The 24,342-nt window shown below is 63.0% G+C and overlaps 2 protein-coding genes across 6 annotated transcripts; one reads left to right on the forward strand and one right to left on the reverse strand.

Annotated features, from left to right (window-relative positions):
• Positions 1-35: 35 nt before the first annotated feature.
• PRICKLE4 (prickle planar cell polarity protein 4) lies at positions 36-8,488 on the reverse strand. The gene is made up of 8 exons (XM_068159778.1): positions 8,182-8,488; positions 3,925-4,077; positions 3,622-3,729; positions 3,023-3,160; positions 2,713-2,913; positions 1,838-2,024; positions 1,356-1,685; positions 36-1,025 (listed from the first exon to the last, which is right to left on the reverse strand). Exons 2-8 carry the CDS (start codon positions 4,072-4,074, stop codon positions 538-540), a joined length of 1,602 nt encoding a protein of 533 aa, XP_068015879.1. The 5' UTR covers positions 4,075-4,077; positions 8,182-8,488; the 3' UTR covers positions 36-537.
• On the forward strand, positions 8,397-24,342 carry FRS3 (fibroblast growth factor receptor substrate 3). Of its 5 annotated transcripts, XM_068159774.1 has the most exons (9): positions 8,397-8,682; positions 9,370-9,460; positions 12,102-12,218; positions 13,519-13,651; positions 13,861-13,949; positions 14,713-14,899; positions 16,030-16,191; positions 16,752-16,909; positions 18,354-24,342. In XM_068159774.1, the coding sequence occupies exons 5-9, from the start codon at positions 13,884-13,886 to the stop codon at positions 19,269-19,271; spliced, it is 1,491 nt and encodes a 496-aa protein (XP_068015875.1). In that variant the 5' UTR covers positions 8,397-8,682; positions 9,370-9,460; positions 12,102-12,218; positions 13,519-13,651; positions 13,861-13,883; the 3' UTR covers positions 19,272-24,342. The 5 variants fall into 5 exon arrangements, with proteins under 5 accessions (XP_068015875.1, XP_068015878.1, XP_068015877.1 ...); XM_068159777.1 differs by lacking the exons at positions 8,397-8,682; positions 9,370-9,460; positions 12,102-12,218 and adding an exon at positions 10,117-10,278 and having other exon boundaries at positions 13,552-13,651; XM_068159776.1 differs by lacking the exons at positions 8,397-8,682; positions 9,370-9,460; positions 12,102-12,218 and adding an exon at positions 10,190-10,278 and having other exon boundaries at positions 13,519-13,773.

Genomic DNA, 24,342 nt, shown 5'->3' on the forward strand with positions numbered 1-24,342 from the left:
GAGGGAGGGGGCAGACATGTGGCATCTCCTCTGTGTTCAGATTTCAGCCAGGCTTTATTGGAGCATCGTCAGCAGCAGAGCTGCCCCCCCCGTGCCCTCCCCGTGCTGGCAGCAGGATGGAAAGCAGCTGGCAGTGGTGCTCACCCTTCAAGGAGCTGTCCCAGGGGAGGATGTGAGCCTGGGGGGCAGCTTGCCCCCTGTCCCCGTGGGTCCCCAGCAGCAGCCCCCCGGGCAGCAGGACGATGTGGTGAGGAGGACAATGCAGGCAGCTGCCCTTGTCTTAAGCCCCCAGCCCCCTCCCCTGCCTCTGGGATGGGATCCCTGATGCCAGGCTGCCAGCTCTCTGCTCCCTACCTGCTTTACCTGTTCCTAACAGGCAGGAGTTGCAGGCTGTGCTTTGCCAGCAGCTGCCAGGGGGGAAGGATCCCAGTGGCTTCTCCCCCCCAGCCTGGGGCTGCATCCAAAATGCACTGGGAATGCGTTGGGACCATGGCAGGGGCTGGCAGTGCCAGTTGAGGACCCCCCCAGTCCCTTCTGCTAGGACACACTGCAGTGCTTGCTGCTGCCCCGTGGCTTCACTGTCCTGCCCCCAGCCCTCCCCAGGGGCTCCCTTCCCAGGGAATTCATCCCAGGTTTGGGAATGGGCTTCCCGAAGAAGAATCCCTCTTCGTCCGAGTCCGAAGATGAGGAGCAGGTAGGGCACCAGGAGTCATCCTCCTCGCTGACGTCTTGCAGGTCGATGTCGCCCAGCAGAGGGCCGTGCCGGGGGGGGGCTGTGCCCCCTCGGACAGGAGCCGTTCCATCGCCTGGGGGCGCTGGGGGAGCAGGGCCCCCCGAAACCGAGCGGCCCAAGGCTCCAGGCTCATTGGGACCCTCTGCATTGGGCTGGGAGGTGGAAGGGTGGCCGGGCGGTGGTCCCTGCCCCCCTGTGTGCACAGCATCCCTGCTCTGCTCCTTAGCAGCTGCTCCGCGGTCCTCCAGGCTCCGGAATGCTGGATGCACAGGGGCCTGACCCACAAAAGCCTCTGGAAGAAGGAAAGCAAGGATGGGGGAGGAAGGGATGCAGCAGAAGGTTCTTCCAACCAGACCCCGGCTGCCAGCGTTCACCATCCAGCAGGAGAGGGGCTGGGGGATTGCCAGGGCTGCTCCCGCCCTGGGGTGGGCTGCTCCCGCCCTGGGGTGGGCTGCTCCCGCCCTGGGGTGGGCTGCTCCCGCCCTGGGGTGGGCTGCTCCCGCCCTGGGGTGGGCTGCTCCCCTGCAAAGCACCTCGCAAGGTACCCAGGGGTCCGAGCAGAACCTGGTTGTGCTCCCGCCCCCCTCCCAGCACGCCGCGAAGGGAGCAGGAGGGTCCCTACCGTCCCCTTCCCCCCGCTGCCTGCAGCCCCCTGCCGCCGAGGCGCTGCCCGTCCCTGCCGCGGTCCTGCCGGTGGGGCCAGCCCGGGAGAGCGGAGTCGAGTCGGGGGATGGAGCCGAAGCGAAAGCGGAGTCGGAGGAATCGGAGGTGGTGCTGGAGGCGGCGGAGGACACATCCCGGCCCAGGCTGCAGGTCTCGGAGCAGAAGAGCCGCCCGCGGCGGGACGTGAGGGGCTGCCCCCGCAGCGGCTTGCGGCAGAGGCTGCAGCAGAAGCAGGAGGCTCGGGCGTGCCAGTGGAGCCCTTGGTGGGTGGCCTCCTCGCTGTCAGCACCTGAGGGGCAACCACGAGTTGAGGAGGAGGCTTTTCCCACGGCCGTGTGCCAAAACCCAGCCCCCGCGCCCCGCCGCGGGGCTCCGGCTCCGCAGCCCTCCCAGCGCCGGTCCCGCCTGCCCCAGGGGTCTGGGGGACGGGGAGGGTCGTACCGATGAGGTCCCCACAGGCTTGGCAGGGCTCAGCGAAGAGGCTGTCGAAGCAGGCGCGGCAGCAGGGGCGGCCGCTCCGCATCACGTAGCGCTGCCCGCCCAGGGGCACTTCGCACTCCAGGCAGCAGAAGTGCTCCGGGTGCCAGCGCCGCCCCTCCGCCTCGATGCACTCCTCCATGAAGATCAGCTGGAAGGACACAGCACAGCCTCTAAGCACCCGGCGGGAAAACCCAGAGCCCGGAGGATGCTTTGCTGTGCCGAGGAGCCAGGAGAGGCTCCTTGCAGCGTGAGTTCTCTGCCAGGCTCGGGAGGGACCTCTTCCTCCTGCCCACCTCGGTGTCTTGTTGGGGTCAGTTTTGGGCCACTCGCTCCAAGATGGACAATGAGGAGCTGGGGAAGGATCTGGAGAATAGGGCTGGTGAGGAGCAGCTGAGGGAACTGAGGGGGTTTAGGCTGGAGGAGAGGAGGCTGAGGGAAACCTCATTGCTCTCTGCAGCTCCCTGAGAGGAGGCTGGAGCCAGGTGGGGTTGGGCTCTTCTCCCCAGGAACAAGTGATGGGACAAGAGAAAATGACCTCAAGGTGCCCCAGGGGAGGTTTAGGTTGGACTATGGAAGAAAGTTCTTCCCTGAAAGGGTTCTCAAAGCCTGGCCCAGGCTGCCCAGGGAGGTGGTGGAATCCCCACCCCCGGAGGTGTTTCTGAGGCAGAGCTGTGGTGCTGAGGGCCAGGGTTTAGAGAATGTTTGGACTGGCTGCTCTTAAAGGGCTTTGCCAACCACCATTTGATGATTCTATGCTTTGCAGCCCCCAGCCAAGCAGAGGAGCTTTGAACAACAGCCCAAGGGAGGTGGAAGCCTCCCCCCTGCCTGGCACCCACCTGGTCACAGGAGGCACAGCGCGGGCGGAAGAGCTCAGCGTGGTGCCGGCCGCAGTAGATCCTCCCATCCTGCTGGAAGTAGATGAGGTCCACCAGGGGCTGGTGACAGAAGTGGCAGGAGAAGCAGGCTGGGTGCCAGAACTGGTCCCCCAGCCGAGATGCCAGAATCCCTGGGTCCCCTTTGTTCAGCCTCCTGCCACACTGCAAACAGAGGGAGGAGGAGGAGGGGTTCAGGGTCAGGCTGCATCTCGGGGATGGGTCCCCAGCGTGGGGGTGCAGCCTGGTGTTAGGAGGGGGATACCTCTCTCACCTTCTTGCAGGGACAGCCATGGCAGGGACCTGGCACAGGACATGCCAGCCCCTGGCCCAGGGCCTCCCTTCTCCGTCGGGCGCTGAAGGCTCGCAGCTGCCTCCTCTCCTCCTCGGCGAGGCCGGGGCAGTACCGCTCCTGCGGGGGGGGGGAGGTTGGGGGGTGCAGGGTGGGCAGCACTCAACAGCTCTTGTCAACAAACAATGGGTGTGGGGGTCAAGAACACCCTGATGAAGTTTGCAGATGACACCAAGGGGGGAGGTTGACACTCCAGAAGGGAAAGCCACCCTGGCAGGAGGCCCTGGGCAGGCTGCAGCACGGGGGGGGCTAGCAAGAACTCTGTGAAGTTCAACAGGTCCAGCAGCTGGGAATGCACAACCCAGGAGTGCAGCTCAGCCTGGGATCCAGCTGGCTGGAGAGCAGCTCCGTGGAAAGGGACCTGGGGGGCTCAGTGGACAGGCAGCTGGGCAGGGGTGAGCAGGCTGCTGCTGTGCCAGCTCCCTGCAACTCCACCAGCAGCCAGAGAGGTTGGATCAGGCGATCCTCGGGGTGCCCCCTTCCACCCTGGCATCCTGAGATGCCACAGTCGTGTCTCTTACATCACAGTCCTGGGGAGGCAGCTGCTGCAGGAGGGCTCTGGCACGGAGCTGGGTCCTGGCGGCAGGCGGCAGAGGCGGCGGCGAGCAGGTGCCAGGGCACAGGGGGACCTTGGGGTGTGGCATGGCACAGAGAGAAACACAGAGCAGGGGTTGGGGGGGGGGAAGGTGCTCAAGGCTACTGAAAGGTGTTCCAACCCCAGGGAGGGGAGGATCTGCTGAGGGTACCACCCACGGGTGGCGCCCACGGGGCTGGGGGAAAGCAGAGAGCAAAGGGAGCCCTGGGAGGGGCAGGGTGCTGCCCACCTCGGGTGGCAGAGGGTCCGGGGGGGGCTCCAGGTACTCTTCCAGGGCACAGCCGGAGTCGCTGTCGGATGAGGGCGGTGGGAGGCCGGTGGCAGTGCTGCAGGCAGGGAGCTCATCTCGCTGGGGCCATGCAGGGCTCGGCAGGGACATGAGCTGGGGAGAGAGCATGAGGGCTGCTGAGACCCTTGGTGAGGCAGGGAGCAGGGGTCTGCCCCCAGCAGAGGGATCACCCCCCCTGCCCAGCAGGGACCCTTCTCTGTGTGGCAGCCGGACCAGCAGCTCCTGCTCCCGGAGAGGGACCCTGAGGGAGGTCCAGCTGGGCTGCTGCTCAGCACCACCACAACCTCACAACCCTCGGCTGAACCACTGCAGACAGTCTGAGGGGCTTTGGGGGGCTGCCCCCTTCGGCACAGGGCTCAGAAGCAAGCTGGGGGGTGGGAGCCTTTGTCTGCTGGGCCAGGAGGTGCTCGTGGGGTGCTGATGGGTTGAAGCCAGGCAGGGACAACCCTGAGTGCCTGTGCTGAGGCTGGAGCAGGTGTGGGGAAAGGGCACCAGCCCTTTGCTCACCCACAGTGGGAGGTTTCCCCCAGCTGCCACCAGCCCTTTACTGGCACTGGTCTGGTGGCCTGTCCCTGAGCAGGGCACTGGGAGGAGACCGAGGTCTGGCCCAGTTTGGTGGAAAACAATTCAATCCCTTGGGGCTGCTATTGTTCTGCCCTGAGCTGCTGTTCCTGCCCAGGCAAGCGGCCCCAGCCAGCGCCACCTCTCCTGGGTAATGGCTGTGGAATGGGAGCCGGGCCGGCCCTGTCCCCTCCTCCCCGGGCAGCGCCGCGCTCCGCAGCTTCCTTCCTGCCTCGGCTTTCCCAAACAAAGGCGAGATGCTGATGAGGTGGCTCCTGGGGCTCCCTGGACGCTGGCCCAGAGCCTGACACCCTCTGCTTCTGCTTCCTGCCCGGGTGGGATGTGGGTGGGATGGAGCTGAGCTGCTGCTCCCAGTGCTGTGCCCAAACAGCCCCGGACTGAGCCCCTGCGGCGCCCACCGCGGACTGATCAGCTGCTCTGGAAAGTTTTATCCAGCAAGTGACTTGGCACAGGTTCAGGATGAGGCTTGAGAGGTGGTCACCCCCAGGCCATGGACCTGGATCTCCTGCATTGCTGCCACCAGGAGCACCAGCTCGCTCCTGTGCTGCCTGCGTGCTCAGGGGCCGTCAGGGCCACCCTGGCCGTCACCAGGAGCATCCTCACTGCTCCCAAACAGCTGCAGCACCCCTGGCTCAGGCCCTGCTCCCAGTGTGCTCCCTCCACCACACCTGCCCCTTCCCACATACCATCTTGGGGTGCTGGGGTGTTGCACCCTGGGGTGACCAGCTCTGGGGCTGGGAGCAGGTGGGATCAGCCCTGAGCAGCTCAGGCTTTCCTGCCGTGCCCCTGGCTCAATGATTAACGCTGCAGATTGGCTAAGCAGCAGGATGAAACAAAAGGGCTGCTTGCTCCTTCCTGGAGTTTGGGGTCTGCCAGCTCAGGGATTAGCTCAGAGGCTGCAGAGCTGGCTGTGCTGTTCAGAGCTGTGCTGTTCAGAGCTGTGCTTGGCTCTGGAGAGGACAGGGGTGAAAGATTCTGACTGAACTCTGTGGTTTTGCAGCCCCAAGAGAGCCCTGGCCTTGCTGGCTTGGTGAAGGACCAAAGTATTGGTGCTGGCCCAGTAGCCAACCTTGGTGCTGCAGAAGGATGGATGTGTCCCTGGGGATGCTGAATGGAGACTTTGGTGGGCTCAGGGACCACTCCCAGCTCTGCTGCTGCCTTAATTGGGCAGCATGTCTCTGCTTTTCCCCCTGGCAGGAGGTGGATGGCAGCCTGGGGCTGTGCTTATTAAGCCTCCAAGCTGTATTTGTCTAATCTGTTGGGGCTTTGGTGTAATTAGACCCCTGTGATGTTCCCTGGACTCAGCAGAGCTGGTGGTGCCAGGGTGGCTCCAGCCCCATGGCAGGGTGCACAGGACACCTTTTCCCAGGGCTGTCAGTGGGGAGCCCAGGGGGGTGGTGCTGAGGGGGAGTGGAGGGGCCAGGGCTCCTGGCTGCTGTGAACCCATAGGGGTGTGCTGGAGAGCCCAGCCCAGCCTAGTCTGATGTGATTATGCTGGCTGGCAGCCGTCTGGGCTGTAGTCAAGTCCCTGTAATTAGCCCCAGACGGTGGCAGAGCTATGTGCTTCCCATGCTAAGGAGCCAGGCAGCCCCAACAGGTCCTTCTCCTCTGCTCCCCATCCTTGTCCCCTCTTCCTTCCTGCCCTGCCTCACTGCCTCCAGGCCGTGCTGCTCCTTCTCTTCCCTGCTGGCCTGTAGAAGAGATACAGGGGTGCTCCCTGCCCTCATGCAACAGGGACTGGAGAGCCAGGACCTGGCATCAGACAGAGGTGGCAGGAGCTGATCCCCCCCCATCAGTGCAGAGCTGTGTGCTGGAGGTGCATCCCTTGAGAAGGGACCTGCAGGTCTGGCAGGCTGAGTGCCACTGTTTGTCATTTGCTTTAGAAGCCTCTCCTGCTGCCTCTGGGAGCTCCTCAGCTCCCTTGTGCTCTCCAAAGGGTGGGCAACGTCCCCACCATGCTGCTCTGCCTGCTCACAGCCTCTTGGTGTTGGCAGGGCTGCAAATAGCCACCCAGGCTCCAGTCCTGGTGCTGGCATCACTCAGCTCCCAGGCCCTGCAGAATTCCCCCTCCTGCTCCAAGTCCATTCCCCACACTAGCCCCAGCCCTTTGTGAAGCAGTCACAGCTCCCTGGGTACCATTATAAGATTCCTGGGAATAGGAATCTGTTTTGGCTCCCCGGGAGAAGCCCTCCCCCCCCCCCCCCCCCCCCCCCCAGCTGGCTGTGGGAGCGTGTGTGGGCTCCCAGCCCTCCCCTGCCAAGGTCACACATTAACTTGCAGTGCAGCCACCCCAGCCCATTCACATGCAGCACAGGTTCCCTGCTGCCAGCACGGCCAGGGGCTGAGCTGCATCCCTGCCATGGCCTTTGGTTTTTCCTAGAGTCCCCTCTCCACCTTAGAAGGAGCTACCTGCAGACCCCTGAAGCCTGTTTTTCCTCCCCAGCACTGAGGAAAGCTGCGGGCTCTCCACCAGCCAGAGAGCAGATCCCCTTTGCAAGCACCCAGGAAGCTCTGGCAGAGCACACAGCTCTGGATCCACCACCTCAGCCCCATGGAAGCTGTTTTCCCTTGAGCTCCTGTCAACACAGCTGCGATGGAGGCACGGGGAGCCAGAGAGCAATAAAGATGTAGCTCTCCCGGGGTGAGATAAGCTGAGGTCTGGCAAGGTGAGCTGGAGCAGCTTGTCCTGCAGCACAGCCCAAGCCAGGCTGGAGCCTGTCTCACGAAGGAGCCTGTGGTGGCTCTGGGACCGGTGATGGCCCCAGGTGGAGCACCACCGGGCACGGCAGCCTGGAGGGGCAAGGTCAGCCGCAGCCCCTAAATGAGGGGGGGGGGGTCTCAGCATCCTCTTCTGCCATCTGGCAGCGGGGCACCAGAGCCTGTTTGCTCGCCAAGGGATGCGGCAGAGCTGCGGAGGGCTTTGCTCGGGGTGCTTTCCCCACTCCTGAGCACGCAGGCAGGGCCGGCTGCCGCGGCTCGGCGGGGAGCAGCAACCCTTTAACCCTCCGTGGTCGTACACCCGTGGATAGGAACCGGGACGATCTCCCCCCACACCTCTCCCCCGCGGCCACCGGGTTTCACCTTGGCACGCTGGTGTGCGACGGGGCCCCAGCAACTCCAGTAAAAAGCTCTGTTGCCAACTCCGGAGCACCTCCTCCCCACCGAATCCTGGGTGCAAGAGGGGTGGCAGAGCCAACATCCCTTGCTGGAGACCCCCTGTATCCGGGGGGGGTGCCGGGCAGCCCTGCCGTGCCCATGCACCTGCCTGCTCCGGGACATGGAGGCGCCGCACATGGGCACCCACAGCCTGGCACGGCAGAGCCTGGCACAATGGAGCAGGCAGCGGTTCCTGCTCTCGGGATGGGGCTGGGGGACGCATTTCCCCCAGAACAAAGACCGTGAGGGGCAGAGATACCATTCCCCCCCCCCCCCCCCCGATGGAAGCAAAAGCAGCCGAAAATATTTCCCTCCTCCCGCGTTCTCCTCCCAGCAGCTCCCGGACGGGAACTCCGCGGTGCCCTCCTCCGCCTCCCCAACACCTTCTTCCTCCCAGCTCCGCGCCGCATCTCGGAGGAGCGAGCCCGGGGAAACCCTTTCCTTTCCAGCCTCACCTACCTGCCCTGTCCCCGGGGGTCGGCACGGGGGCTCCGCCGCTCCGGGCTCCGCTTGCCCGCTCTGCTTGGGAAGAGCCGAGGGAATGGAGCCCGAGCAGGGAAAACTCTGCAAAGCGAAAGGAAAACATCCACGCTCAGGCAGGGAAACAATTTTTTTTCCCTCTCTCTCTCTCTCTTTTTTTTTCCCTCTTCTTTTTTTTTTTTTTCTTTCCTCTCTCTCTCTATTTTTTTTTTTTTTTTTTAAATCCTCCTGCCCAGGAACCTGGCTCCGTGTCAGCCGGGGTCCTAATTACAGGCTTTTTAGCCTAAATCTACAGAGACAGCCAATGGCAGGGAAGCCCAGAGGCAGGCAGGGAGGGGAAGAGCGAAGGATGGCGGAGGGGGGAGGTTGGACATTAACCCTAGAGGGGAAAGAGCTCTCGCTGACATCTGCCTCGCTCCCTGCCTCTCATTTTCCGAGCGTCCGCGCCCTGCCCTCCATCCGCGCCTCGGCTCACCCCAGGTTGGTGTTTGGATGATTTATTTATGTGGTGTGGTTTGGGTGCTGGTGGTTTTTTTTTTTCCCCTCTTATGATCCGGGCGGTGATTTATTTTCCTGCCCGAGATCAGAAAGAGCTAAAGCTTCATGAAAGAGGGGGAAGTGTCATTACGCCCCGATTTAGAGGTGGGGAGGGAGGGGAAAAAAAAACCCAACCCCAACACTTCGCTTGGGCTCTCACAAAGGAGTTAGCCAGAGGCAAGTGAGGGTGTCCCAGTTTTTGCAAGCCCTGAACACCTGAGGAGTCTCCCCAAAGCCATTGGAGGCAACTCGAGCTGCGGCAGCTCTGCTCAGGTGGAACTTCTCCGAGTCTCTGAAGCTAGGCAGAGTCTTTTGTTGTGAGGTGCAGCTGCTTTTTGGGGCTCCGCTGGGAGCCCTGGGAGGTGCAGCTGGCTCCTGCACTCCGTAGGTCTCCGGGATCAGGGTCAGGGCTGCAGCCGGAGTCTGTAGCGATGGTAATTTGTGAGAGGCGGTGGCCAGGCTCTGCTGGCATTGCTGGGAGGGGCTGTGCAGGGTGGTGTTTGGCGCTTGGGGCGATTCCACTGCTCATGGGTGGTTTGCATCTTGGCAAAATCCCCTGGGCAGGGAAAGAAGGAGGAGGAAAAGGTGAAGAGGCTGCTGAGCATCTGTCCTCTGTGCTTCCCCACTCAGGGTCCCACTGAGGCTGTTGAACCAACCCAGGAATGCTTCAAGGTCTCAGCTCTGCACTGGGGAAGTTAACCCAGTTTGGCTTCACTGGGAGGTTGGTCTCTACAGCTTTATCTTGACCTGTTGGCTGCTCTGGACTTGGTACCACCAGCTGGTGGTGGGCCCCCCACCTCCCCCTGCTGCCAGCTCCCAGCCCCTCTCTACAGGGTGAAAAGATGAATGGGCAAAGTCCTCCTTAGGAGACCTGCCAGGCAGAGGCACTCAGACTCCACAGCTGGGTCAAGTTTGGCTTTCTGAGGTGGGGCTGAAGCCACCACCCTGGCAACGCTGCGGGGTCCCTGTGGGTGAGGTGTGGGACCCGGTGTTGGTGGAACTGCGGTGGATGGGGCACAAGGATGCTGCGAATGGGGGCGGCTGGGTTCAGAGTGCGCTCAGCGCCCCCCCCCCGCCTCACACCCCCAAATCCCCCTGCACTGACCCCCTTAGAGCACCTCCCAGACGCCCCCAAACCCTTTCCCCCCTCCCGCCTCTCTGCACCCCCAGTCCCTCTCATGCCCCCCCGCCGCCCCCTGCGCTGGCCCCGCCCCTTGCCCTGGTCCCGCCCCCCGCCCTGGCCCCCGCCCCCCCGGCGGCTCGGCGGACCCAGCACGCCCCCCTGGCGGCCGCGGGCGCTCCCCGCCAGGTCCTGCCGGCCGAGCCGCTGCAGGCCGCGGGCGCCGCTCTCGCTGCTCCCCGCGGGCCCGGCCCGGGCTGGGGCGGACGCGGCACTGGCGGCGCCGGACCCGCACCCGGGCCCCGAGCCCGAGCCCGGACCCGGCAGGCCGCCCAGGGGACGGGCCGGGACGGGGACCGGGCGGCAGCGCGGAGGCCCAGGCCGCAGCTCCGGGACGGCGGAGCCGGGCAGCGCCTCAGGTACCGACCCCCGCCGGGGCCCCCCCTCGGGCCGGCCGTACCGGCCCCGGCCTCGCTCCCCTCCCTGACCCCATCCCCGCCGTGCGCCCTGCTGTCCCCTCGCACCCTCTCCCCACTCTCCAGTCGCCCCCCGATACCCCCACCCCGAGACTCGCCCCTGCTTCACTGCGCCCCCGGCTGCCCCCCGGCTGCCCCTGCTGCCCCTTCTGCCCCTTCTGCCCCCCCCCCCGCTGCCCCTTCTGCCCCCCCCCCGCTGCCCCTTCTGCCCCCCCCCCCGCTGCCCCTTCTGCCCCCCCCCCGCTGCCCCTTCTGCCCCCCCCCCGCTGCCCCTTCTGCCCCCCCCCCCGCTGCCCCTTCTGCCCCCCCCCCCGCTGCCCCTTCTGCCCCCCCCCCGCTGCCCCTTCTGCCCCCCCCCGGCTGCCCCTTCCGCCCCCCCCCCCCGCTGCCCCTTCTGCCCCCCCCCCCGCTGCCCCTTCTGCCCCCCCCCCGCTGCCCCTTCTGCCCCCCCCCCGCTGCCCCTTCTGCCCCCCCCCGCTGCCCCTTCTGCCCCCCCCCGGCTGCCCCTTCCGCCCCCCCCCCCCGCTGCCCCTTCTGCCCCCCCCCCGCTGCCCCTTCTGCCCCCCCCTGCTGCCCCTTCTGCCCCCCCCCGCTGCCCCTTCTGCCCCCCCCCCGCTGCCCCTTCTGCCCCCCCCCAGCTGCCCCTGCCGCCCCCTGCAGCCCTTCTCTTCACCCCCCTGCTGTGGGGGCCCTGGGCACTGCCTGTCGTGGGCTGGGGCCAGGCACATTTCCAGGTGAGCTCTCCCTGAGCCCCTGGCTCAGGGCTGCCAGAGGCTGTGGGGTGCTCTGGCTCTGGCTCTGAGCTCTGTGCTCTGGCTCTGGGCTCTGGGCTCTGGGCTCTGGCTCTGGACTCTGGGCTCTGGCTCTGGGCTCCGGCTCTGGGCTCTGGGCTCTGTGCTCTGGCTCTGGGCTCCGGCTCTGGGCTCTGGGCTCTGGGCTCTGTGCTCTGGCTCTGGGCTCCGGCTCTGGGCTCTGTGCTCTGGGCTCTGTGCTCTGGCTCTGGGCTCCGGCTCTGGGCTCTGGCTCTGGGCTCTGGCTCTGGGCTCTGGGCTCTGGCTCTGGGCTCCGGCTCTGTGCTCTGGCTCTGGGCTCTGGCTCTGGGCTCTGTGCTCTGGGCTCTGGCTCTGTGCTCTGGCTCTGGGCTCTGGCTCTGGGCTCTGGGCTCTGGCTCTGCTCTGGCTCTGGGCTCTGTGCTCCGGGCTCTGGCTCTGTGCTCTGGCTCTGGGCTCTGGGCTCTGGCTCTGGGCTCTGGCTCTGTGCTCCAGGCTCTGGCTCTGCTCTGGCTCTGGCTCTTTGGGGTCAGGCAGAGCCTCTCCTGCAGCCCCAGGGTCAGGAGCATCACTTGAAGACAGGAGGAGCAGAAGGCATGAGGGGGGTTGGGCTGGCTGGGGGTAGAGGGTCTGGGAGAAGAGTGAAGCCCCCAGAGGGGAGCTGTGGTCTGGAGGCTGGGCCAAGGAGGGCTGCAGAGGTCTAAGGAGGGTTTGGGGTTGGATCCTGGGGGGGGGGGAGGAGGCTGGAGGGAAGCCTGGGGCTGCTGGTGGTGGCAGGCACAAGCTCTTGCTCTCAGGGAAGTGTTTGGCTCTATCAGAGTTCCACTGCTTCAGGCTCTGGGCTGGCAAAGAGCCTTCAGGAAGGTGCTTGCTGGAGCCCTGGGAGTCTCCATGTCTGTGTGAAAGGGATGCTGGTAAAATATTCAACAGCAGGGAGGAGCAGGAAGCCCTGAGAGAGCAGCCAGGGATCTCACAATGGCCTTTTTCCCCCCCTAGTTTGTTCAGGTCTGACCATAGTGACAGCTGCTTAGGTGACAGCCTGGACAGACACAGATGGAGAGAGCCCCACAGGGAGAGAGGAATCAAGAAGGAAGAGGAGGAAAAGGCAACATGGTTCTGACAAGAGTTTTCTCTTCACTAAGGGCATTGCTGAGGTGGTAGTGGGAGGGCAGGGGCAGGAGAGGACAAGGCCCCTGGTGAGCAGATCAGATAAAGCAGAGAGGGATCTGGTGCTCAATCATTGCTCAAAGCCTGGGAGGTCAGCAGGGAGTAAATCCATGGTGAGTGTGGAGCAGCAGCTGGGGTGGCAGGAGCAGGATGTGCTGTTGGCAGGGAGTGTGGCAGGGGGGATGTGCAAGAGGGCAGCAGCAGCTGGTTTGAGTTGTGCCTGGGCTCCTTCAGCTCCTTCAGGAGGAAGCATTCCTCTGCTGGGGGCCTTGGCAGGGTCAGGCTGGGGTAGGAGAGGCCAGGGCAGGTGAGTGACAAGCTCTGCTGATGTGCAAAATGAAATGGGACTCCTTGGCCAGCTCTTCCCCCTCCCTCCACCCCTCTCTGTGCCTTAAGGGAGCCTGAGGGCAGCCCTGCAGTGTGGTGTTGCACAGAGGTGTTGCTCCCTGCTTCATTGCTCTGTTTGGAGCTGCTGCTGAGGCAGATCCTGGTGTGGCACAGCTCAAGCTCTCCAGCAGCCCTTGCTGCCCCAGTGCCAGGCTGGTTATCCATGTGGCTTCCCTCTCTCACACCTCAGGTGGAGCTCTTCCCACCAAGTGAAACGTGGCAGCCTCTGGTGTCAGCTGCTGCTGGGTGCTCTGCCCTGGAGTGGATGTGGAGTCCTTCAAGGCTGCATCAAAGGCAGGAGTGCTGCTCCCAGCTCCTGTGTGCAGCTCCTGTGTGCAGCTCCTGCCTGCTGGGTGCCTGCACTCCCTGACTGCTGCCTGAGAGCTCTGAGAGCTGAGTCCTGGTGTTTGCTGGCATCCAACTCTTCCTAGCCCAAAGCAGAGCAGCTGTTGTGTTGCCTTGCTTGTCCTCTGACCCTTAAGGACCTTCCACCTTCTGCAGGCCCCTTCACATTCCTGAGGAGCAGCTGCATGTGATCCCTGGCACCCTCACTGCCCCCAGCCAGGCAGGGCTCCTGCTGGGGATGGTTTGCACTGACTCCAAACACAAACTCCACTCCTGTGCAGGGTCTCAAACCCAGGAAAGAAAACCTCCCTCATCCCCAGGGTCTTTGGGGCTGTAGGTTGTGTGGTTCCTGGGGAGTGGGCTCTGCAGGATTACTTTCTGCAGCCACAAAAGTGCAGCTGGGCAAAAAAACAGCCCTGTGGCTGCCTCCCTTGGGGAGCTTGGAGACAGCCTCAGCCTCACACCCACAGAGCTTTGGGGGCTTCATTTCTTTTCCTTGTGCTCTCCTCCCCAGGTGGAAGATGGAACTGTTTCCCTTCTGCTTTAGGTGACTGACACCTGCTTGCCATGGAGTCCCAAAGGAGATAGAGGCACAGCAGTGGGAATTTCCTCTCACTCCTCCAAAACCCTCCAGCAGTTGCCTGATGGTAAGGAAGCTGCTGGGATTGATCAGCTTAGTGTCCTGTGGTGTCCACTGCCTGAGGAGCACACTGGAGAGCTGGCATCCAAACCCACTGGGGCACCTGGAGGGGGAGCAAGGAGGATGCAGGTTGTAGCTGCTGCATGCCCAGAGGGGGTGGGAGAGGAGGGGGGGGTTGGAAGTCTGACTGGCCTCTGTTCTGTGTCCTCTGGCCAGGGATTGCCTCTCCAGCTGGCGTCATGGGGAGCTGCTGCAGCTGTCTGTGCAGAGACAGCATCCCAGACAACCACCCCACCAAATTTAAGGTGAGCTTTGTGCCTTCAGCCCCACCAGGAGGCCTGGGAGGGCACAGCCCAGCATGGGGCAGGCTGCAGGCATGAGGGGAAAGCAAACCTCTGCCGGGGCTGAGGAGTCTTGCACTGAGGAATCACTTAGTAAGATTGTGAGGGGGAACAGTGCAGGTGAGGGCTGACCTGCTGGGAGGCAGCTCTGAGGAGGAGGACCTGGGAGTGCTGGGGGACAGCCACCTGCACATGAGCCAGCAATGTGCCCTCGTGGCCAAGAGGAAACTTCTCTGGTGTGAGGCTGCTGGAGGCCTGGGGCAGGCTGCCCAGGGAGGCTGTGGAGTCTCTGCAGAGCTTCCAACCCCCCCTGGCCACTGTGCTCCTGGGCAGGCTGCTGTGGCTGCCCTGCTGGAGCAGGGGGCTTGGCCTGGGTGAGCTCCAGAGCTCCCTTCCCACCCCTCCATGCTGGGTTCTGGGCCTTGCAGCTCTGTTACTGTTTGGATCTGTTGGTTCCTTTCCCCTTGCCTCTGCCGCAGCTCTGTTTGTGCTGGCCGCTGAAATCGCCTCTGTGCTGAGGCTCAGCCCGAGCAAGGCAAACGGGGAGCTGGAGAGAAACCTTCCTATTGCTGAGGGCTGCGTTGCAGAGCCTGTGCTCGGCCCCAGCAGCACAGCTCCAGGCTGCTGCTCTGCAGCCGGTTCATTTCCCTGGGCGGCCCCGGGGCGGGGCGGGGGGGAGCCCGCGGGAGCCGCTGCGCCTCCGGTGGGAGCCCTGCGACCTCTGCAGGTCACCAACGTGGACGACGAGGGCAGGGAGCTGGGAGCGGGGGTGATGGAGCTGACGCAGAGGGAGCTGCTGCTGCACACGCACAAGCGGGACGCCGTCCGGTGGCCTTACCTCTGCCTGCGCCGCTACGGCTACGACTCCAACCTCTTCTCCTTCGAGAGCGGCCGGCGCTGCCAGACGGGCCAGGGTGAGCCTGCGGCTCCCCGCGGGGAGGAGCTGCTTCTCCCCCTGCTGTCCAGCCCTGGGCTCCCCCCGGGGAACCACCGCGGGGAAACCAGCAGGGGGCTGGGAGAACGCAGAAGGGGCTGGAAGGGCTGAGGAGAGCCCTGGGGCTGTTTGGGCTGGGGAGGAGCAGCCTGGGAAGGGATCTCGTTAATGTTCACAAAGACCTGAAGGGTGGTGCCAGGAAGGCTCCAGTCCCTCCCCGGCGGTGCCCTGTGTCAGGCTGTTGTGTTGGTGCTGCTCTGCTCCCCCTGCCCTGCTCGCTGCAAGCCCTGCTGGGGGCTCTGTGCCTGGCAGAGCTCTGTGGCTCCGAGGGGAAGGGTTTGTGCATCTCCCTGCTGCTCTGCACAGGGAAGTGACTCACCCAGGACTGCATCTGCCAAGTCATCAGCAGCTCTGGGTAGAGACTCCAGCTTCACAGTGGTGCCTGTTAGCTCCTTCCCCACTCTGCCTCTCTTGCTTTTAAAGAGCTGAAGGTTTGCTTGGCATCTGCAGCCCTGAGGGGAGAGAGGGGGAAGATAAAGTTTGTTTCCTCCTCTCTTGAATGCCCTGGGGGGCATGAAGAAGACTGTGGGCAGCAGCTTGAGAGAGGGTCTCCCCCTTCTCTGCTCTGCCCTGGTCAGGCCACACCTGGAGTATTGTGTCCAGTTCTGGGCTTCCCCCATTCAGCAGAGACAGAGAACTGCTGGAGAGGGTCCAGGGGAGGCTACAAAGCTGCTGGGGGGCCTGGAGCAGCTCTGGGAGCAGCAAAGGCTGAGAGCCCTGGGGCTGAGAGCCTGGAGCAGAGCAGCCCCAGAGGGGAGCTAAAGGGTGAGGGGCAAGAGGCTGGGGCCAGACCCTTGGTGGTGGTGCCCAGGGACAGGGCAGAGGGCACAGACTGGAACCCAGGAGGCTCCATCTGAACAGGAGGAGAAACTTCTTTGGTGTGAGGCTGCTGGAGGCCTGGAGCAGGCTCCCCAGAGAGGCTGTGGAGCCTCTGGAGAGCTTCCAGCCCCAGCTGGCCACTGTGTCCCTCCCAGCCCCACCATGCTGAGGTGGTGTGTAGAGCAGGATTGGGATCTTCCCTTTCTGACCTTCCTCTCTGTTGCTCTGCAGGGATTTTTGCCTTCAAGTGTTCCAGAGCAGAGGAGATCTTCAATCTGCTTCAGGACCTGATGCAGTGCAACAGCATCAACGTAGTGGAGGAGCCTGTGGTCATCACCAGGAACAGTCACCCCACGGAGAGGGAGCTCTCCAGGACCCCCCAGGCACCCAACAGTAAGACTCCTTCAGTGTCTGGGGAGCAGAGGGGGGAACACAGAGGTGTGGGTGATGTCTCCTGCTGTGGTAGGACCCTCTGGAGCCCACAGAGCTCTCCCCAGTGCTGCCTAGCTGCTGAGCCTTACCTTCATGTCCACCTCTGCCCCATGCAGTGCTTGTTTGAGGGCCCCACGGTGATGTGGGGTTTTGTTTCCAAGCAGACAGCAGCAGAAAGGCCTTCAAGCAGCCAGCTGAGCTGCCACCCCCTGGCTGCCTGTCCTCTGGGCTGCTGCCAGCTGGCCTCTGGGGAGCAGCACCTCCAAGAAGCAGGCTGTTCCCAGAGGAAACCACATCTGGTTTGGCTTTGCTCAACTCCCATCCACACTGGAAGTGACTTCAGGAGATTTAGCCCAGGGGGCCTGGCCCTGCTGCTCCTGTGAGGGGCTCCTCTGGAGGGGCCTTCCCCAGCCAGGCTGCTCCTGGCTTGCAGGGTGCAGCTGGGAGGCCAGCTGAGGCCAGCTCTATGTTGTATCCCAAGACAGTGCTCTGATGCTTCTCTGCCTTGCTTCTCCTCCCAGCTCTGGGGTACACTGTGCAGGGGCTCCCCAATGGCTTCCACAGCTTCCCTGCAGAAGCTCTCTCCTGCCCCACCGCCCGGCGCCCCTCGGCCAGCAGCCTGAGGCACTCCTCTGTGGGGGAAGACTCCACTCATGCCCTCCTTGGGGCTGAGGAGCAGGTAAGCCTGGCTTGGCCAACTCTCAGCTCTTTGCAAGCCATAAACCTGCAGCTTGTTTCCCCAGCACAGGCCTCTGCACTCCTGGGTTTTCCCCACCCCAGCAGGGCTCAGGGGGTCCTCATTCCCTCCTCAGCCTTTTGGGCCTTTTCCCCCTCTCCTGCTTCATTTTGCTCTGGAGGACTTCTGCTCTCTGAGGCTTCAGCAGGACAGATGCTCTGCCAAGGCTGGCTGAGTTGGCTTCCTTGATCCAGGAGTATTTAGCAGTTACTTAACAGCAGCACTTCCCTTGTGGGCCCCAGTCAGGCTGCCTGACCTGTCAGCCCCTGCTGCAGCCCCCAGGCTGATGTCTGGATGCACAGCCAGGCTCAGGCTCTTTTTATTCTGCCCAGGTTCAGACTCTTTCTTCACTCTCCTGTTGGATGTTTAGCTCTTTGCTCTCAGCTTTTGGATTTCAGCTCTTCCCCTTTGCCATCAGGGAAGCTCAGGCAGCTGAGAGTGCTGCAGGGGGGCCAGAGGCAGCTGCTCAGGGAAACACTTGGAGAGAGGCTTTGATTTTTGTTCTGTGCCACATGCAGTGAGCCTGCAAGGACAGAGAGCTGTTGGAGTGAGTCCAGAGGAGGCCACAAAGGTGACCCAAGGGCTGGAGCAGCTCTGCTGTGAGATTAGGCTGAGGAAACTGGGGGTGTGCAGCCTGGAGAGGAGAAGGCTCCAGGGGGAGCTCAGAGCTGCCTCAGAGCTGGAGGGATCCTGCAGGAAGGCTGCAGAGAGACTTTTGCTGAGGGTGTCTGGAGCCAGGCCAAGGGGAGATGGTTTGAAGCTGAGGGAGAGCAGGGTCAGAGTGGAGCTGAGGAAGAAGTTCTTCAGTGAGAGGGTGGTGAGAGTCTGGCACAGGCTGCCCAGGGAGGCTGTGGCTGCCTCCTGCCTGGGGGTGCTGAAGGCCAGGCTGGGTGAGGCCCTGAGCAGCTGAGGCTGGTTCAGAGGAGTCCCTGCCCATGGTGGGGAGGTTGGAGGGGATGAGCTCTGAGCTCCCTTCCAGCCTGAGCCCTTCTGGGATTCATTCTGTGATTCTGTGAGGTGTCCTCTGTCTCCTGCAGTTGGACTCCTTCCTGTCTCTCCTTCACAAGTCCAGAACTGGCTTTTGTGTTTTGCTTCCCAAAATCTCTTCCAACTGTCTGACAGCCACAGACTCACAGAATTGTTTGGCTTGGCAGAGCCCTCTAAGACCCCTGAGTCCAACCAGCAGCCTGCCACCACCATGGCCACTGAGCCACCTCCCAAGTGCCACATCCCTGTGTTCCCTCAACACCTCCATTCTCTCCTCTCCTCCTGCTCCACTGGCCACTGAGAAACTGTCCCTCCCTGCTGCCTTCTCAGCTGCTGGCAGCTGCTCTGCTCTTGTCTCTTCTCTTCTCCTTTCACTGTCCCTCTGCTTCTCTCCTTGCAGTCCCACACCTACGTCAACACAGCCAGTGGTGATCAGGAGCTGAGGGGCCGGCATTGTATGCACTCCTTGCCTGAAGCCCACCCTCCTTTCCCCCCTAGGAACCACAGCTGCTCCCTGGAAGACCGCAGCCCCCAGGTCTTCCTGCAGCCAGGGGAGGTTAAGTTCGTCCTGGGTCCTACAGCCAGCTGCAGACGAGTCTGTGGGCAGCGCCGGGAGTGCAGGACGCCCCTCTGCCCCCCCCACAACAACAACAACAACGAGTGCGAGGAGGAGGAGGAGTGTGCTTCACCCCAGTGTGTCTACCAGAACGTCAACGGCTTGCTGCCCGCCGCCAGCTCCTCGCTGTGCCGCGGCCGGCGCCCGCAGCTGCCCCGGGAGGAGCTGCGCGGCCGCCCGCAGCGCCGGGCGGCTCTGCTGCACTACCAGAACTTGCCGGCGCTGCCCCCGCTGTGGGAGAGCCAACCCCCGCGGCGGGCGCCGGAGGAGCCGGGGGGCGGCGGGGAGGCGCTGACGCCGTCCCCCAGCGGCTGCTCGGAGAGCGGGGAGGAGGCTCCGCTGCACGGCGGCGGCTCGCTGGGCGGCGGCGGGCGGCGGCGCGGAGCAGGCTTCCTGCCCCGGGCCCGGCGGGGCTGCGTGCCCAGCGTCTTCAGCTTCGACTTCCCGCGGCCCCGGCCCGAGCCGCCGCGGCAGCTCAACTACATCCAGGTGGAGCTGGAGGCTGAGCCGCGCAAGGGACCCCAGAGCCTGGCGGCCCCCTGCGCGCCGCCCCCCGCCGCGCCCCCGCCGCGCCGCACCGGCTCCTACGCGGTCATCGACCTCAAGAAGACCGCGGCCATGTCCAGCCTGCAGCGAGCCCTGCCCAGGGACGATGGCACCGCCCGGAAAACTCGGCACAACAGCACTGACCTGCCCCTGTAGGGCGCCCCGCAGCGTGCCTGGGCCACGGCCCTTGGCCTTTGCCTTCTGCTTCCCTCTTTGCCCCCTCCCCGGTGCCGTGGGATGGCTCCTCCAGCTGATGTTAAGGCTTGTCTGTCTGTCTGTCTGTCTTCCCCACTCTGTCTCTCCCGTGTAGTTTGGTTTGCAGGCCTCCTGGGGTGTTTGGTGACTCTGGTGGGAAGTTCAGGTGCTGGTGAGCAGCAGGGGCAGGAGGTGGCTGCAGCTCTGGGGGCAGCCTGGACAGGGAGCAGCCCTGCAGCTCTGGGGGCAGCCTGGACAGGGGGCAGCCCTGCAGCTCTGGGGGCAGCCTCCAGTGGGGTCAGCCCTGCAGCTCTGGGGGCAGGAGGTGGCTGCAGCTCTGGGGTCAGCCCTGCAGCCTCCAGTGGGATCAGCCCTGCAGCTCTGGGGGTCAGCCCTGCAGCTCTGTGCACAGTGCCAGCAGCCTGGCTGCAGAGGCAGGGCAGTGGCATGGCTGAGGTCTGTTTCCTAAAGCAAGCTGCTTTTGGGGAGCTCCCCTGCAGGCCAAGCCTCCTCCTGCTGGATTTCACTGGGATGGGTCAGGCACTGGAAGAGGCTGCCCAGGGAGTCCCCATCCCTGGAGGTGTTCAGTAAACCTGTGGCCATGGCACTTAGGGACTTGGTGGTGTTGGGTTGAAGGTTGGCCTGGGTGATCCTAGAGGTCCCTTCCAGCCCAAACAACTCTGTGCTTCGTGCTGTGTAACCCCACCTGAGCTCTGCAGCCAGGCCCCTCCAAAGCCCAGCTTTGCTTTGGGCTTTCACTGCCCCCTGAGGAGCTGGGAGCTCATGCTGTGGTCTTTCCCCCCTCCACCTGCCCCTCTCTCCTCTTTCCTTGCAGCTCACAGGAGCTCTTTCTCCTTCTGTCCCTCTCTCAGATTCGATTTCAATCAGGCAGCTGTAGAAATGAGTAGAGGAGGACCCCCAGCCATGGGCACAGCCACTGTGATCACCTAACCCCTGCCCTCCTGGAGAGCCTCTGCAGTGAAAAAAAGAGGAGGGGAAGACCACAGCCATGAGCCAGGAGTGGGGTTGGAAACTTCAGTGCCCCCCTGCCCCCTCTTTGCCTTGCAGGGCTGCTTTGTGCTGGCTGTTTGCAGCAGTGCTCTTTCTCCATTGGTTGGTTTGTGAATGATTTAGTGGTCAATGGTTTTCCTTTCCCCCTCCCCCCCCTCCCCCTCCCTCCTTTGCATCCCAAGTGCTGAAAGTGCCAAAAGTTGCTGCCAGTGTGAAACCTGCTGGGGACCAGCTCTGAGAAGAGGTTGCTGGCTGGGCTGGGCTGCACTCAGGGGAGGGAGAGGGAGGTTAAAAACAGAGCAGCTGTGAATCAAGACATTGATTGATTGATTGATTGATTGATTTAAACTGGGCCTGGCTGTGGCAGGGAGGGAGCTGGGAGAGTGTGAGCAGAGCTGCCAGGCAGCTGAGCTGGGGGAGCTGTGTCAGAGCCATTGCCTCCCCCTGTGCCTGGCTGAGCCCAGCAGCAGTCCTTGCTCAGAGGCAGTGTGCAGTTGGTCTCCTCCAGCCCCAGGCTTGGGAGGGCTGATTTTGAGCTCTCTGGTGAATTGGTGGCCTTTGATTTGGGGTTGGTTTGGGGTTCCCCCCCCCCCCCCCACCCTTGTGACAGCAGGGCTGAGCCTGAGCTGAGCTCTCAGGCCTCTGTCCGAGGTCCTGTGCAGGGTCTCTGCTCCCCTCCCCTTGCAGATGTTTCTCCACACGGTGCCACCCTGCAGGCTGAGCCTTCCCTGCGTGGCTCTTTGCCATCAGGCTCTGTCTCCACGAGGCAGAAGTGCTGTGGGATACTGAGTTCCACCTCTCTGCTCTTCCTCTTCCTCCCTGGGACAGGAGTTGAGAGGGCTGTGAGGTGTCCTGCTGCCAGCAGAAGCGTTGCCAGTCCCTGCTGCCTTCTCCTCTTCCCTCATTCTGGTCAGTGAAGGAGGAGAGGACCTCAGCACCCAGCTGCAGCCTGCTTCTCAGGCCCAGACACTCGGTTTTCCAGATGGGTTTTGGAGTCTGCAGCCTCTGGGGGCTGGGTGCTGTGATGTCCCCTTGAGATGTGGCCCTGTTGGGAGGCAAGGACAGGAGCAAAGGGAGAGCAGCCTGAGCAAGGCTGTGCTGGAGGACACAGGCTTCCTGGCTTGCTCTTGCACTCCAAAGTGCACCCAAGGCTGAGGCTCTTGGGGTTGGTTTTGTTTCCCCTTCAGCTGTGGAGTTTTGGGGAGGGCCTTGTGGTTGTCTCCAATACTTTTCTCCAACCCTTGTGCAGCCTCTGCCTGAAGGGGAACCCAAGTCAGCTTTTTGTGTCTATCCCAAGTGACTTCCTTTGAAGGGGGAAGACAAGAGCTGTACCTCCCTGCCCCCCTCCACCTTACCCCAGCTCTCAGTGCAAAATGAAGCTGTGGAAAGCTTTAGAGAAAGCCTCTGAAGGAGGAGGTTCTGAGCTGGCAATGGCAGCCAGGGCAGTGCCCTGGGAGCTTCCCTGGGGACCTGCCTGAGCTGAGCAGAGCAGAGTCCTCCTTCCTCTCATCCCTCCAGGATGGAGGCAAAGGATGAAGTGTTTGCTGTTCCCATGGAAGAGGAGGTGAAGCTCCTTGGCCACCCCCACAGGAGGCTGCCAGCTTGGCTGACCCCAGAAGTGTTTGACCACAGTTGCTGCTGGGTGGCAGCTTGGGAGCCAGCAGGGGAGGCCTGGGGCTGCTGCCTGGGGGCTCCCTGTGGCCCCCAGCCTGGGCTGAGGCTGGTGTGGGGTAGCTGTGGTGAGCTCCAGGGGCTTCCTTGGCTCCCAGAGGGCCCTGGCTGCAGGCCTGTTCAGGTGGCTCTAAGTTAGCTTGGCTCTGGGAGAGCTGGCTCTGACCTTCTGAGCTGCTGCCCTCCAGACCAGCTGAGGTCTCCAGCTTGAGCCTCCTGCTCCTGTGGTGCATCTGATGCTCCTCCACCTCCTTGTCCCTCAAGATGAGGAAACACAGAGCTGGTGCTGGCTGCACCTGCTGCTCTCAGCGAGCTGGTGGCTTCCCTGCTGCCTGTTCCTCTGTGTCTCATCCCGTGGTGGCCTCCCTGCTGGCTGGGGGTGAGGGACCAGCCCTGCTGGCTCAGCAGCTTGGCTCAGGGGGGGTCACAAGCTGCTGGCTGGGGGTGAGGGACCAGCCCTGCTGGCTCAGCAGCTTGGCTCAGGGGGGGTCACAAGCTGCTGGCTTCAGGAGCTGTGCTCACAGCTCCTTGTTTGCAGAGGCTTTGTTTAATGTTTAAGCCATGAAGTGTGGTGCGGGCAGCTGGGAGAGCACTCAGCAGTGCTGGCTCTCAGGGTGCACTTTGGCTTCAGGCCTCAGGGATTCCTGTCACCACTTGTGTTGCTTTGCTGGGAGGCCTCACAGCAGCAGTGTTGACAGGAGGCAGCCAGGGCCCTGTCTCCATGTTCATTGCCCAGGTGGTGTGGAGGGGCAGGGGCAGGCTGGGGCTGTGTCTGAGCAGGGGGTGGCAGGTCCTGGGGCAGCAGGGAGGAGCAGAAGTGTCACCGCCTGGGCTCCTGCCCTGCCTGGCAGCCTGCGTGGTGCTGGCGGTGTCACAGCGTCCTCTAGTGGCCGCGCCTGATGCTGCCAGCAGAAACCAGCCCTGGGTTGGAAGCTGAGGATGTAGGTTCCTAGAGTCACAGAATGGTTTGGGTTGGAAGGGACTTTGAAGATCATCCAGTTCCAACCCCCCTGCCGTGGGCAGGGACCCCTCCTGCTAGCCCAGGTTGCTCAAGGCCTCTGAGCTGGCATTTTCTAACCCCTTCAGGAACTCTCTGGTGGCTTCCCTGGGCTCCTTTCTCTTCTCATGAGAGTGGGGTTCAGGGGGTGGCTTGGAGGGCAGCCATCTGCTGCTGTCTTGACCTTCCTAGTGGTTCTGGTTTGGGTTTTGAGTTAATCAGTGGAACCTCTCCCCCTGCTCTTCTTCTTCCCTGGTGAGTGCACAAGCCCTCTCACCCCAAGAACCTCCTGGGAGGGATGCAGCTTCTCCTGGTGCTTTGCTGTCTCCTGCCATGGGAGGGGGTTTGGTTTGTGGGGGTTTAACTCCCTTCTAACCCATTTTATGTGGCTGCTCTGCTCCCCCCCCACCACCAGGGAAGGAGGCTGGAAAGTCTGTGAGCTGTGGCTGCCTCACAGGGGGAGGATGGCCAAGGGGAGGCTGGACTGGGAGGGGTTGGAGGATCAATATCTCTGCAGGGAGACTTGCCTGTGCCATTGGTACTGCACTGTTGCTGCTGTCCCTGTTCCCTAAGCCATGCTGCTCACTGGGAGAGAACCCAGCCCAGGCCTTGCTCCTGCAGCTTTCTGTTCTCAGCCATTCTCTGCCCAGGTCTTTCCTCTCTCCCTCTGTGTTGGTGTTGCTCAGCCCTCTCAGCTGGTACCTTGGCTGTGAAGTGTCACTAAGGCTCATTAAGGGCTGCACTGCCCCAGTTCAGCTCCTGGGAGGGCTGCCACCAGCCTTCCTGGGAAGTTTGTCTTTCCCTCCAGCCTGGCTTGTCTGGAAGTGCCCTGCACAGGTAGCAGAACAGGTTTGGATGCCTGCTACCCAGCAGGACCAAAGGTGAACACAGCTTGGTGGAAAGGCTGAGAGCTTTGAAGTGGCAATTACAGAGCAGGGTCTGGGGAGGGTTGGTTGTAGCCAAGGGACCTCCTTTGTGCTCCTTCCCCAAGTGACTGCTGTGGCAGTTGAAAGGCCCAGACTCATCTGTGGTATCTCCAGCCCTCCTCCCCTGCCAGCCTCCCTGCCCTCACCTCTGCTGCTGCCTTCTGAGGTGGCAGAAGAACAAGAATGCTGCCTGGGCTCTGGCTGTGGTGGGCTTGGTTGCTCTGCTGCTTGGGGTGGCTCTCGCTGTTAATTGCTTCTCCAGGTGGTTTGTATGGAATCCATTCTGTCCTCCTGTCCTCCCCTCCCCTCAGCTGGCTGTGACCTTAGAGGTGACAAACAGCAGCAGTGCTGTGTGGCCTGAGGAGTGCTCCTGTCTGGCATTAATGTGCACTACGAATGTATGCAGAATAAATGGAGTTGTAACCAC

Source organism: Melanerpes formicivorus, unplaced genomic scaffold, assembly GCF_026170545.1.
Source record: "Melanerpes formicivorus ecotype bairdi unplaced genomic scaffold, bMelFor1.0.p_v2 SCAF_46, whole genome shotgun sequence".
Lineage (NCBI taxonomy): Eukaryota > Metazoa > Chordata > Aves > Piciformes > Picidae > Melanerpes > Melanerpes formicivorus.